This window comes from Mustela nigripes, chromosome 15 (assembly GCF_022355385.1).
Source record: "Mustela nigripes isolate SB6536 chromosome 15, MUSNIG.SB6536, whole genome shotgun sequence".
NCBI lineage: Eukaryota > Metazoa > Chordata > Mammalia > Carnivora > Mustelidae > Mustela > Mustela nigripes.
The window spans coordinates 23,970,164-23,985,474 of NC_081571.1; the positions used below are offsets into that span (position 1 = coordinate 23,970,164).

General features: G+C 41.3%; 1 protein-coding gene across 1 annotated transcript in view; it reads left to right on the forward strand.

Moving 5' to 3' along the window:
• The first annotated feature begins 1,554 nt into the window (after positions 1–1,554).
• The window catches only part of KPNA3 (karyopherin subunit alpha 3), a 102,433-nt gene continuing 88,676 nt past the window's right edge, over positions 1,555–15,311 (forward strand). Inside the window, exon 1 of the mRNA XM_059377740.1 lies at positions 1,555–1,725. Coding sequence (XP_059233723.1) covers positions 1,657–1,725 — 69 coding nt within the window. The 5' untranslated portion in view covers positions 1,555–1,656. The remainder of the gene's footprint in view (positions 1,726–15,311) is intronic.

Genomic DNA, 15,311 nt, shown 5'->3' on the forward strand with positions numbered 1-15,311 from the left:
TGGATCTGGATCAGATATTATAACATGAGGGCCTGGAATTCTCAAGGGACTGATGCACTGAAGTGCATTTAAAAATGCAAACTGACATTTAAAAATGAAGAGAAAACACAGCCTTTTGGTTTCCTATGAAAAACTGGACCTTGGCAGTGGTCTGAAGTCTTTAAATGGGCCTGTGTTTATCTACAGGCCACATCCTACCACTCACAAAACAAATGCCACGGCCATTGTAAGGCCTCTGAATTCATGACACCTGGACTGCGGGGTCTTTAAGGGCCCCTTGCTTCGGAAAAATGTCTTCTTTAACCTCTTTAGGGTTATATTTCTACCAACCTTTGAATTACTTCAGTATCATTTGAATTGTACTATAATGTTGCATACCTGCTTGTATCTGCCATAGATGCTGAAACTGATTATCTCACATATAATCAAAGAAACCCAACTGCTCCAGAAAGCCACTTTCTGTTAGTGTTACTGATCGAAATTTCCTGTCATTAGTCCTCCGATGACCGGAAGGGAAGGTACTAGATCGGAGAGTCTGCAGATGAGAATTTGCTTCCTGAAGGCTGAGAAGATTATGTGTGGTGATGGAACAAGAGGGGTTAGGGACACGGAAACGCAGGAATTGCCAGTGTGAAGGTTGCAGAACCGGGTTTGGGAGGATGATGAAGAAACCGAGAAACAATGCTACAGCGCTGATTTGTTCAAGTATTTACTGAATATTCACAACGTGCCAAGAACTGTTTTGACGCGAGGAATTCAGCAATAAACCAACAAAAGTCCCTGCTCTCACTGAGCTTAATTCCATTGCAGTAAGCCAGGTCGCATATACAAACACATCGCAAATCTACATGTCAGATGGAAATAATTACTATTTATAAAACCTAAGCAGAGCAATAGAACAACGAATGAGGGTGGCTGCTATTCCAGGAGACCCCAAAGAAGCAAAGAAGCGAAGCACAAACCGTCGATTGGTTTCTAATTTTCTAGGCTACTGGGAGCAAGATCCACCTCCCAGGAAGCCCGCCCCTCCCTCCCAATAGGGCGCAAGGTGCCATCTCCTGGGGAGCCCCTCCCACTTCTCCGCCCAGGGGCTGCCTTGGGGGCGGGGCTTTGCGCCCGGGCGCACCGAGCGCCGCGCACTAAAAGCCGCGCGCGCAGAGTTCCCGGCATTCTTCCCGTTCTGTCAAGGCCAGGAGAATTAACCCCACTGGTACCTGGCATGCTGGGAACTGTAGTTTTTGCCCGCAGCTCCGCGTCTCAGGGGACAGTGAAAGCCGCTCGATCCGGCTCCATTCCTGGCACATGACTTGCATCCTCCAGAGATTGTGGGGAGGTCCTAGGGGAGGTGGGGGTCATCCCGAGAACAGTCGGGTGGCGTCCAGGCGAGGGGGGTGGGGGAGGACCGTCCCGGCCACGTGACCCCAGCAGGCCCGGCGCGCGCGACTCCTCACTGCTATTCCCGCCCCGCCCGGCAGTCGGCCTGCGCCTCCCCCGGCGCTGCTGCCACCTCGCGCTCGGAGGCGTCACGGAACGTGCTCTCCTCTCCCCCTCCCCCTCCCATCCCCTCCTGCCCTCCCCCACCTCCCCCTCCCGCGCCGAGACTCGCCGCCGCCGCCGCAGCCGCAGGAGTAGCCGCCGCCGGAGCCGCGCGCAGCCATGGCCGAGAACCCGGGCTTGGAGAACCACCGCATCAAGAGCTTTAAGAACAAGGGCCGCGATGTGGAAGTGAGTGTGCTTCCGTGGTCTGGGCCCGCCCGGCTCTCCCGCCTGGCCGCGGCGGCCCCACGGCGGCGGGGAGGGGCGGGGGACCGGCGCCGGGCTGGTTCTCGCCGGCTCGCGGTGGGTCGGAGTTGGCCGCCGCCTCCCGTCACCGCGGCCGCGGGCTGGGCAGAGCGGGCGACGGGACCGCGGGCCGGGCTGCAGCCACCCTCCGGAACTGCCGGCACAGGGACCGGGAAATGCCGGGGTTTTCGGCCCCGTCACGCGGGCGCGGCCTGCTGTCGGCGAGGAAGGGATGTGGAACTGAGGCGGGGTCCGCGGGCCGGGGCCTCGCGGGCCGGGGATGCTGCCGCCCCAGTCCGTCGACCGCACCGCGGAGGGGCCGGCCGCGACTTGCGCCGGCCGCCCGTGCAGCCTCCCGCCCGGCGCGGCCCCCTCGGTGTCTCCCGCGCTGCCGCACATGGAGCCGGGCTGTGCGGGTCCCCGCGCATATCTCCTGCGAGCCGGGCCCAGGCGGGCGGTGGCGGCCCGCCGAGGGGGGTGGGGACCAGCCGGGTAACTGACTTGTTTGAGGGTGGTGGATGGGGGAGGGTAGGATGCGCCAGGACCATTTTCTCATATTCCAGTACTGTCCTTTGGACCAGTCTTGATAAGCTATTCCAGCTCATGCTCCTGTTACTGTTGGCATTTGGAGCAAGCCGAAGGTGGACAATAGTTTACCATCTATTGTGTTGAGGCTTTGGAAGAGACGTTGTTCGACCTCCGCGCACAGGACCTGTTTTCTTAGCCGTTCTTGTAGTGGGATTGTGCATGGGATAATAATTTCTTTGACAAATTCTACCGGAATAAATTGGAAACATAGCTTCTTACGGCCTTGTATATATCTCTTTCTTCAAGCCGGTACAATTTCCATGTGGTTGCAAAACTGTAAACATCTTGGTCACTTAGTTCGTTGCTACTCAGCATGTTGCCATTGTTTCATTAAGGTGACATTAGCAGGTACTATTTGCAAACTCGGCTTATTGTAGCAGCGCTAGAGGTCTCTCTGCAGCTACTGAAAGCAATGTAGTATACAGCACAAACTTCCCTGGGACTCTGACCTCTGGAATTGTTAGGGAGAACGTGGTTTTAAGTCCACAGCGTCCTTTTTTAATACTAGGTGACATGATTTGCAATTTTGCAATTCTTGATAAAGGGCCAGTGTAACTAAGAAGTGTGCATTTTTCCTGTTTTAGAGAAGGTGGTGGAGAAACTGTCCGTTTTCTGTTTTGTAGAGAAACAGACAAAACCCAGACGATTTTTCAGAGCTACAAAATTAAATGCTAATTGGGAAAACCCTAAGGAATTCCCATTTGAATAACACAAAAGTCATCTCTCTATTCTGGTCATGGTTAAATTTCTTTTGGGAGAAGTATTTCTAAGCAAAAGTGAAACTTAGGAATGGCAACAAGAACATTTTGGAACTGCCTCCTGTTAGTGGTCCACTTGATGATAGTTAATTTTGAACTTTTCCCATCAGTAATTGTTTTTGAAGCTTACCACTATTATAAAGAAAAACTTACATAGTTTGAAAAATACTCATATTGTTTGTACCAAAGAACTAATAACATTGTTTCCTCTCTTGGATATTGGTACAGGTTTTTGTTTTATTACTTGCCTATATTATTGTGTTCTGGGAGCTCAGTGCTACCCGGTAAGGACTCCTGCACTTAATAGGTATGCAGTAAATATTTGCTGATGATCAGAATGTAATTAATGACTTCTGTATGCATGAGAAATAGAGGCATTCCTGCCAAGCCTTTTAGCCTGAAAATAGTGGTCATAATATTACATTTCCCAGGATACATTAAGGTAACTAAGGCATGAAATAGCAGACATTCAAATGGTAGTTCTAAGGGGCGGACACTACACTAAGAATTTCATGAGACTTTATTTAATCCTTATAAGAACTTTATGAACTAGGTATAGCATTATTCCTACTTTACAGGAGGAAGGTACTTTAGGGGAGGAAATGTGAGAGTGCTTATGTAGCATGTACAATTTCATGAAGTGGGTATGAGCATTCATTCACTAATTGTCAATTGGATGTCTAACTGTTGGGTCTTGGGCATGCAAAAGAATAAAATTCAGCCTGTACCTCAAGGAGTTTACAGTTCGGTGGGGTAATAAAAAAGTAAACTGATAATTACAATGTAGTACATCAATAAGTATATTCTGAGAAAATTCTAACTTGGGCTGAGCAGTCAGGTGGGGGATGTTCTGGTTGATTTCTAGTGGGTGAATTAGAGTAAGCTGATCCTGAAAGATGAAAGAAAGATGGCCGGGTAAAATGCAGGAAAAGGGAGGGCACAAGGAAGGGGCATTGCAGGCTTGTGGGAGGAGTAATTCAGCAGTCCTGAGAGAATGCAGTAGGACTGCTGAGAGAGAAGGGAATATGACTAAAGGGTAAACTGGGGTCAAATGTGGTAAGTGTCTCTGTTGTGGATTTAGGTATAACCAAGACTAGACACTGTCTCTAACTTAGTTTTATCCTTTAGCAACTGTGTTAAATCAGAAACTTACACAACAGTTTAGCTTTGTGACTTAAATAGTTGTGATTATCAGGCTATTTCGAGACAGTGAGATGCACTTTGATGAGATGTGATTCCTACTTTTTCATGTGTAGGATAGACAAAAGATAAAATATAAAATATACAACCAGCTGATACATAAATAAGGTGCTATGTGCAAGTATAAAATATTTTCTAAAGAAAATAAAAGTAAAGAGGAAATTGTGTATGGAGAGAGGGTGGAGGAAGAGCATAATTTTATAGTAAAGAATGGCTTCATAGAAAAGAGGTTGGTGAATTTTATAGGAAGTGTGTGCTAAACTTGAACAGGGCAAGAAGAAATTTGTGAATGAAAACTCAGGCGAGAAAGAGGAAGGAATAGTTTAGGGAGTGAAGAGATGAGACTTCCATATAGCCCATGGTGGTCTGAGAAATATATCTTAGCAAAGAGTTGCTTGGACACTTACTGACAGAGAGATCTGAAGGAATTTATTCCAGAGTAGAGTTAGAAGTTACAACATGATTAGAGCAATTGAAAAAGGTGACTGGCAGTAATATCTAAAATTAGTTCTGGAGGAATAATGCTCTCATCCCATATGTAAGGAGGAATTTTCAAAAAAGTTGAGATTGGGAATGATCATAACATCCAAATAGGATTTGAACTTCTCCTCCTCCTCTTCTTCCTTTTTCTTCCTGTTCTTCCTAAAACTCAAGTAGAGAAAAGGGATAAAATGTGTCCTAAGATCTGTAGGTATAGATAAGGGAGGGAGTAATTATTACAAGTATCAGTTTGGAGCTTGAGTAGGGGGAATGGATTTTGTAGCTAAAAACTAGGGAATAGTTTGTGAAAAGGAAATTCTTAATTATCTTCATGTGCTTTGGAATGTGTGTTTTAATAGCAGTTCTTTTTATGTAAGGCATTGTTCTTGGACTTTTTTCCCTTTTACAAAAGTATTTAATTTAAAACTTTCCCATCTACTTACAGAAAAGTGCACAAAGTGGAAATATTCCATTTAATGAATAGCTATAAAACATTCTGGTAATTGCCACCCAGGTCAACTTTGCTTTTTCTTGCCCCTGTATGCCTCAAGAATGTAATATTTTTAATCAGTAACAATAACTAATAACAATTATTTATAAAAATCTTAACATTTATTGTTTGCAGTGTACCTGTACCAAGTATTTTATGTGGGCTATTTAGTCTTCACAACAATCCTGAGAAGTATGTACTGTTATTATCCACATTTACTGCTGAGGAAGCTGGAGGCCTATGATTCTTAAGTAACTAGCCCTACGTCATGGCTGAGGGGGTATAAGTGGCAGGACCTAGGCTTCTAGTTAAGCGGTATGACACTAACACCAGAACTCTTGCTTATGTTTTTTTGCCATCTCTCCACTGCGTGGAGCCTTAGACCTGACTTGTATGAAATACATCTGAAACTTAATTAATGGGAAAAATATTTAAGAAATCTTGGCTATTTCACAGAAGCTCCTGTCTTGGTGTTTTAGAACCTTGCTAATAAAAATTTTTGATATCTTAATTATCATTTGGTTTATTTGCCTTTTTCTTTCCTTTTTACTATTACAAATTTTCCTTATTAGTAAGGAGCTAGTTAGTTGGTTTCACCAAGGATGTAACAACCCGTATCCTTGGGCTTAACACTTAAACTTTATGCTTAAGTTTCTAATGCTGGGGATAATACACATTTTCTCATCTGCAAATTTGACCAGCATTACCAGACTTGCTTTTTTTCCTGGAGGCTCTGTTGCTAAATGGTACTACCTAATTGCTCAAGCTTGAAACTTCTCCTTGACTCCCTTCTCTTTTCCCTTCCTTCACTTTTCTGTACTGGTCAATTATCTGAAGAGCCCTCATAATTTTACCTTTGATATTGACCTTATTTGCTATAGCTACACTAGTTTGGGCCGCTGTCTGAGCACCTGTATTAAATATGATAGTGCATCTGGCTTCCCTGTCACCAGTATCTTCCCTTCCCATTGTATCTTGTGGGTTGATCTTTCTGAAAAGTTTTCTTGTGTTGCTCTTTTGGTAAGGTCATTCCCAATGCCTTTGGCATAAAATTAAAAGTCCTTCAGATGCCACACATAATTCCTTTTTCCCAGCTGTGATTAAAGACTTGAGATGGCGGAGTAACCGTATGATTTCCTCTCCATGCCTCTGCACACGCTATTCTCTGTATACCTTCTTTTATTGTCTATTTAGTGGGGCTCACTCTAGCAAACTCGTGCTTCACTCAGACTCCTTCCTATATCTATGGAACACAAAGATTATAATTCTGCCATACCATGTCATCCTAGTTAAAAAAAAAAAAAAACCCAAAAAACCAAAAACAACCCTTCAGAAGTTCTCTATAGGGCCTTTCCTGACTGATCAATAACATACTTAGTACTGTTATTTTCTAGTCTTTTCCGTCTCTCTAAAACTTTCCTCAGTGAACTTTCCTTTACCTCTTTGGGATAAATTGCTGTGATCTACAACAACTTTTGCGTGTGTGTGTGTATAGCTGTTAAAGTATGTGGGCTCTGGGGAGGTGGGTGTGGGTATGGGGTAATTGGATGATGTTCATTAAGGAGGGCACCTGATGGAATGAGTACTCGGTGTTATGTGCAACTGATGAATCACTAAATTCTACCCCTGCAACTGATAATCCACTATATGTTAACTAAATTGAATTTAAATAAAAAAAATTTTTTTAAAAGAAGTATGCGGACTCTATAAAGAATCTCATTGAGGGTAGAGAGCTTGGGCTGTGAGTGAGTGGTCATTTAATGACCAGTTTTAAAAATTCAATAAATACTCTTGAGAAGAGAGACTAGATAATATACCTAAGAACACTGTACATTTGGGAGTGAGTGGTACACTGTGATTCTAGGACATCAATAATTTCTTTTGGTGTTGACTCCATGGCATTGATATTGTTGCCTAGCCCTCCTCTGGCAGTCTGTTCTGCTGTATTTTTGTAACATGAACTAATTCATACTTGAATGCTGAAGAGGAATTGAAGAATTCATGTTGGTTCATATTTGTTTTTTGAGTTTATTTTTACCAGCACATTAACTGTTTAGCACTCCCGAGTAACCGCACTTGAACATAAACATGTGAAGTACAGAACATTGTTGAACACCGCAAGTCCAACAGTATGCATATGGCCCTTCACCCATATTCTGCCTCTAGGCTCCATTTAACCCGGAGTTCTGTCTTAAAGATGCTTATTGCCCTAACCACCTTGATGTATTACCCTCTTTTTTCTTAATTTTGCAGACCATGAGGTTTTTCAGGAATCTATGTATCACACAGCATAGAGGTTAGAATTATCTTTTCCTGAATTCACTAATGGCACAGAATCTCTCCTTGTTCTTCTGCCTCATTGATTACTTCTTTTTGGTTGATTCTGCCAACTTTTCGCCCTCCCTATTGAGTGTAGGCATGTTTTAGGATTCTGTTTGTGACTCTCTTAGCTATAGATAACTTTTCTTGCCCACATCAAGCAGCTCCCTTAGTTTTAACTATCATTTCAGTGTGGGGGACTTAAATCTATTTTAAGCATCTGTTGGAAATTAATCAATCACATGAACATCACATCAGCTCCTTAAGCTCAAAGCGTTTAAAACTATGTTCTGCCTTTTTTTTTCTTTTCTTTCTTTTTTTTTTTTTTTTTTTTTTCCTGTTTATGGCATTATCATCACCCTCCCTGTGACCTGAACTTGAAACTTGAGAGGCTTCTTGGACTCCTTCCTCATCTTCCACATTCAGTCAGATGCCAGTCATGTAGCTTGAATCTCTGTGCTGTCTCTGGATTTTGGCTCTGCCTCTCTATTCACTGCCTCCAGCCCACTTTTGGGCTTCATACTTATCATCTGGCAATTTAAAAGTTACCCCCAAAGTAGTGGTCTTTCTCTAGTCCATGAGATCTTTCAGGGAGTCTGATAACTGATTATTTTTCCAGGTTCAACTTTACTTCCCCTCTCTCCCTGCCCCTTTAAGCTCTAGCAACACTGAACTTCTTATATGCTTATACATAATCTGGAATCCTGCCCTCCCCTGCTTGCCAATGCTATTTCTATTCTCAGGGCAATCCTGCTGACTGGAATATCCTGCCCTGCCTCCTGTTGCCTGGCTAATTCCTACCCCTCTCTAAATACTCAACTCTGGGTTTAGCTCTTAGGAGAAACCTTTTTGGATCTCTCATCTTCCCAAGTTGAGTTAGGTACCATTCTTCGCTCCTGAATATATATCTTTCTCATTGCAGTTACGATAATGTATTTCAATTATGTTGTCTCTCTTTCTCCTACTAGATTATGAACTTTTTGAGTACATAGACTCTATATCTTCTTTGCCTACTTCTTAGTACAGTGGCTGGAACAAAATAAGCACTAAAATATTTCTTGAAAGACTATATCTATACTAGGTACCACCAGCACAATAATTTCCTTAGAATACATTTTTGAACCAATGCTTTTAATCATTTAGTGCCTTTTCCTATTGCTTTCCAAATCAAGTTCAAACTTTTATTATAATAGGTAAAGTGTTGGGAGGTTAAGACACATGCATACTGAAATAATTTTAATTTTTTTCTTATTTTTTTATTTTCTTTTATTTTTTAAAGATTTATTTATTTTAGAGAGAGCATGTGAGCAAGTTGGGGAGGGGCAGAGGGAGAGGGAGAGAGAGACCCAAGCAGATTTCACACAGAGGGTAGAACCCAACTTGGGACTCAATCCCCAGACCCCACGGTTACAACCTGAGCCGAAACCAATAATCAGACACTTAACTGACTGTACCACCCAGGTGCTCCTCTTATTTTTTAATCATAAAAATATCCCAATATGTAGTAAGGTAGAGAGAATAGTATAATTCCATATGCATATCACTTGAATTTAATAAGTAACAGTTTGCTCTTTGTTTCACCTTTTGTTCCATCTGTATATATAATAGACATCATGACATTTTACTCCTGAAGACTTAAGGCTACTTCTCTAAAAATAATGCATTCTTAAATAAATACCATATCACGCTGACACAATAATTTCCTAATAACCTCTAATCTAGTCTATATTTTAAATTCCCAATTGTCCCTTACTCTTTTTTCCTTAACATTTGGTCATTAGAACCAGGATTAAACAAGGTCAGATCACATTTGGTTGTTTCCTAGGTCTTCTTTAATCTAGAATAAGCTCCTCCCCCCATTTTTTTTATTGTAGTAAAATATACATAACAGAATTTACTATTTTAAGTGTACAGTTCTGTAGCATTAAGTGCATTCACACTGTGGTGTAGTGATCATCACTATTCCATCTACAGAACTATTTCATCTTTCCTAACTGAAATTCTGACCTCATTAAATAGTAACTCTGCATTCCCTCTTTCCCCAGTTCCTAGCAACCTTCCTTCTACTTTGTCTTTTTTAATTTGACTATTTTAGGAACCTCACATAAGTAGAATCATGCAATATCTGTCCTTTTGTGACTGGTTTATTTCTCTCAGCATGTCTTCGAGGTTCATCCATGTTGTAGCATGTGTCAGAATTTCATTTCTTTGTATGGCTGAATAATATTCAGTTGTATGTAGGTACCTCATTTTGTCCATTCATCCCCTGGTGGACTTAGGTTGGTTGGCTGTTGTCCCTCACCATTTTATAAATGCTATTGATTTGTTGAAGAAATCAGGTCAGTTTTCTTTTATTAGGTTGAACCACATGAAATTTTCATTTTTGAGTCAAGTTATCAGTCAAATATCAGCAATTTCATATGATTCAACCTAATAAACTGTCCTAATTACTGGATATGTCTGTTTCTTTGTGATATTGCTTAACTTGTTCCTCCTATTTCTTACCACCCTCTGGATTTTCTGTAAACTGGAGGTTAGCTTCAGAGGCATGATTGTCTTTGGTTTAAGCATTTTTTATTAAAAAAAAAAAAAAACAAAAACTTCCATTGGTGATGCTGTGTACTTCAGACTATATCCCTACAGTGATACTAAGATCAGTGAGAGGGTTCAGATAATAAAGAATAGATAAAGATAAATTAGATAAAGATAGTTCAGATAAAGACTAGGGATGCCTGGGTGATAAATTTAATAAGTTGGTTAAGTGTCCAACTCTTGATTTCAGCTCAAGTCATGATCTCAGGTGAGATGGAGCCCAGTGTTGGGCTCCACATTGGGTGTGGACCCTGCTTAAGATTCTCTCCCCCACCCCACCTCTTTGTTTCTCTCTATCCCTCCCTCCCTCTCTTGAATTAAAAAAAAAAAAAGTTTAATGTTACAATGTCACAAGCAATACATTTGGTGAAATGAATTTTAGTTATTTGGGTGCAATGTGATACAGACTGGGTAACATTTGAAGTGAAAGAGTAACCTGACTTCTTGGTATCCAGCAAAGGAGTTAAAAAATGTATCTGGAGACTCTAACTTCATTCAGAGTCAGTGACATTCTCTTTCCATGACTGTTCCTAAGTTGACTTTGGTTTCTTAGTATAGAGTTTGGCTATATTCTCACTTCCCAGTCTCTGTTCCTTTAGTTTGAAGGTAAAGCAATAGTAGAATCGTAAGGAGGATATATCTGTACTATGTGCAGTTTTGCTATTAAGAAAAATTTTGTCACAGCCTAGGATACCAACATTAATAGTTAAAATACAGTAAAAATAAATCATGACTGTATTTACTTGGAATTAGTCTTTCTGAATGGTTATGTTTTCTGGGCTGTACATTTTATTTGTTTACATATCAAACTTTGTTTTATTTTGAAATGTTAGTGTTTCTGTGTCCTATACATTTCTCTGCCTTCTTAGTTAGAATCTAGTTTACTTATTTTCTTCTTTCTTGAGAATTACCATTATGCATATGGATATCAGTTTTTACTTTTATATAAGTAATGCCTTTAGGTTCTTAAATTTGTAGAATTTTATCCTTAATTTCTGTGTGGAGTTCTTGCTCTGCATAATTCTTTTGACTGTCCTTCCCTTGCACAGTCAGCTTTCTCTTTGATATTGTCAGCGTGTTTACTTATAGTAGTTCTCTTCCCATTTAATTTGATGCTTTGTATATTCTAGTGGCTTGGATAATGTATTAAACACATACTTATCATTTGCTATGGGCTGGGCAGGCATTGTTAATGCCAAAGATAATAAATATAAACAATATTGTCCTTGCTCAGTTTAGTGGGAGAGACTGATACCTAAGTATACTCTTGAAGAACATGGGAATTAGGAATGCCCGCCCACCCTTGTGCTGTCAGAAATTCACATATAACTTTTGATTCCCCAAACACTTAATTACAGATACCCTGCTATTAACTGCAAGCCTTACAGATAAGATAAACAGTCAGCTAACACATATTTTGTATATGTATGTCTTATATACTGTGTTTCTTATAATAAAGTGAGCTAGAGAAAAAATGTTAAAACCATTAGGAATAGAACATTCATTTATAGTACAGTACTGTAAAAAATTGTGTGTAAGTAGACCAGCATAGTTCAAACCCATGTAGTTCAAGAGTGAGCTGTACTCTGTATAGCATGGTACAGGTACGTAATTTGCAAAGTACCATGAGAGCATGGTGAAAGGGAGTGACTATACCTGGGCAAAGTGAATGAAGTTATGCAGAAGATCATACTTTAGCTAGGTCTTGAAGAATGAGTAGGAGTTTGCCAAAATGAAAGAAAAATAGTGAGTAACAGTGACTGTGTCATGGAATCTTAAGTCGTGATGTGTTGAAGAAGTAGTTGATGTGGTGACCTTACAATACATTCCCTTCTTTTGGAAACCACATTCTGTTTTGACCTTTCTTGGCAAGCTACTTTTCTGCTATTAGATATCTTTTGGGGATATTTTTAATCTAAGTGTTCCTACCTCCTTTGGTTAATTGAAGTGACTTACTCTTTCTGGTTAACACACAGCCTATCAAATGCAGTCCCTGGCATTTAAATCTTAAATGAGCTGATAGCGGGACCTAAGTTGTTTGCCTTGCAGAGGTGCTATGAAGAAATCTTTCATTAATTCCTGCCACTTAGATCTGCAGAGTTGTTTTCCTCCTGAGTTTTTCATAGATTATATTCTACAGCTTTTTATTTGGTTCTGTGAATTCCTCTATATTTTTCAGTAAATTCTCCTGCACTCCTTCCCCCCTTTTGTTTCTTAAACTAACTCAAGTCTGTTTTTATGGTTGGCGCCATAACTCTAATTTAAGGTGACCAACTGTCCTGGTTTGCCCAGGACTGAGGGAGTTTTCAGGACGTAGGACTTTCAGTGTTCACACCAGTAAATTCCTGACCAGATCTTAACAAGTTGGTCACTTTACTGTAATTGAAACAGTTTGGGAATAAAGATAATGAGTTTGGGGAACCAAATGTTCAGATGGAAATATCTAATATGCAGCTGAAAATAATGTGTGCAGAACTAGCTTGCTTTGGTATTCTGAACTAAGTATGAGAGAGAAAAAAGTGAATACAATGATAACCAATAACTCCCTATGTACAAGGCACTGTGCTTCTTGGAATAATAATAAGTAATTTTCACATAGTTGCCATTATACAGGTGAAGAAAATGAGTTAAGAAATCTGCTTAAGGGGGAACCTGGGTGGTTCAGTGGGTTAAACCTCTGCTTTCAGCTCAGGTTGTGATCTCAGGATCCTGGGATCAAGCCCCACATTGGGCTCTCTGCTCAGCAGGGAGACTGCTTCCCCCACCCCCTCTGCCTGCCTCTCTGCCTACTTGTGATCGCTCTCTCTCTCTGTCAAATAAATAAATAAACTCTTTTAAAAAGAAAAAAAAAAAGAAATCTGCTTAAGAACATACAACTAGAAGGAGGCAAAACTGGAATTCAGTCCTAGATTTCCTACTTTAAAGCCCTCTTCCCTTAATAACCATTCTTCTACTCTGCCTCAGGATCCCTGCTCAAGGAATTTGTGGATTAATATGGAAATGATGTAAAACCAAATAAACACTTACAATGGAAGTATGTTGAGAAAACAGTGGGCACGTAGGAAAGACTCACCATGCGTGAGTCAGAGAAGGCTTCATGGAGATGATTATGCTTAAGAAGAAACTGGAAAGTGTATAGGTCTTTTTTTGGTAGTAAATCTTGGGTGGGCCTGGAGATAAGAGACACCTGGAGATAAGAGACAGTATGATATATTCTGGGGAATAAAGTAAATCAATATTTCTTACAGGTGGAGTTGGAAAGTTGGATAGGATAGACAGGGTGGGCAGAACCAGCTTGTGAAAGACCTCTCCCGGGTTTTGTGCATTTAAAACCATGGCTTGGGGCACGTGGGTGGCTCAGTGGTTAAACCTCTGCTTTTGGCTCAGGTCATGGTCCCAGAGTCCTAGAATCAAGCCCCGCATGAGGCTCCCTGCTCAGCGGGGAGCCTGCTTCCTCCTCTCTCTGCCTGCCTCTGCCTACTTGTGATCTCTCTCTCTGTCAAATAAATAAAATTTTTAAAACCATGGCTTCAGTTGCATCATAGGAGATAGATTGATGAGAGTGAGAAGGGAGCTAGAGAGGAACAGTGAGAAAACTCTCAGAGGTCTTAGAGATGGATGGTCTAACAGCACTGGCACTGGGGTCCAGAAGCAGGAAAAGATTGTTTATTTGGCACATGTTAACCTTCTGGGTGTTTGTGGTTTTGGGTTTTTTTTTTTTTTTTTTTTTTTAAGATTTTATGTATTTATTTGAAAGAGAGAGAGAGAAAGAGCCAGCGCTTGCGCCCAAGTCATGGCGGGAGTGGGGGGGCAGAGGGAGAGAGAGAAGCAGGTTCCCTGCCAGACAGGGAGCTGATGTTTGGCTTGACCCCAGGACTGGGAGATCCTAACCTGAGCTGAAGGCAGTTGCTTAACCAGCTGAGCCACCAGGTGCCCCATGTGTTACCTTCTGGAACAGAGGTTAGCAAACTTTTTTTTGTAAAGGGCCATAATATCTTTCAAAGTGTAAATATTTTAGGCTTTGAGGGTCATATTATTTATGTCACAACTATTCATCTCTGCTGGAGCATGAAAGCAGCCATAAATGATAGGCAAACAGATGAGTGCGGCTATTCCAATAAAACTTTATTTATAAAAAGAGGTGGCAGGCTAGATTTGTCTGGTGGGCTGGATTTGGCTCAAAGGCTGTGGTTTACCTAACCTCGTTCTAGGATGATATGGCCAGTAGTGAAGACTTGGAATATAGTTCAAGCAATGATTTTTAGTGATTAAGATGATAACGTAGATGAGGGTTCTTGGTTATAAGAAGAAAAGAAGCTAGGGGAGGAAAGAACCTGAGGAAGTACATCATCTTAGGGCTGTAGTGAAAATGCCATTGAAGAAAAGTAGTGTATCAGAACTTAGGGGAGGAGAGTTTCCTGAAGGAGGGGCGGTAGTTGCAATATCAGTGCTGCAGAAAGGAGAGGTATGGTGAAGGACCTGAAGTAAGCCATTCATTGTATTTGGCAATTAGGGCCAGGGAGAAGTGGAAAACTTAAGACAGTAGAAGAGGCTGGGGGAGCTATATTATGATGGAGTGAGAAGTGAATTGCTGTTGAGGTAGTAGAACCAGTCAGTAGAAACTCAATTTAAAAATTTAGTAGCCATGGGAAGGAGGAACCAGAGGTTAGCGTGCAGAGGAAGTAGGGGTAGAGGAAGGCTCTTTGTTGTTTTCTGTTTGTTTACACGTGTGAAATTGACTGTTGTTTGTAGGCTGAATTGAAGAAGCCAGAGTAAAAGAGTTAAGAGGCTGGCTAGAAAAGGAATAAGTGATTGTGCCAGGAGTAAGCAGGGAGCTGTTAGGGAAGTGATGTAAAAGATGTTAAGTTGTGGTTGGATTTGGAAGTGCCTCAGGTGGAAATCACTTGAAGAACAGACAGGAGTGAGGATGGGCTGAAGTAGGGTAGGGAAACTGAAACAGATTATTTCTAATAGCTTCTATTTTCTTTGATGTCATTATCTCTAGAGAATAAAGGGTCTAAGAGAGGTAGTACGTGAAGAAAGGGTGATTTGGGAAATGCAGGTTATTTGAGGAGGAAAATACCTAGGATTAAGGGCCCAGC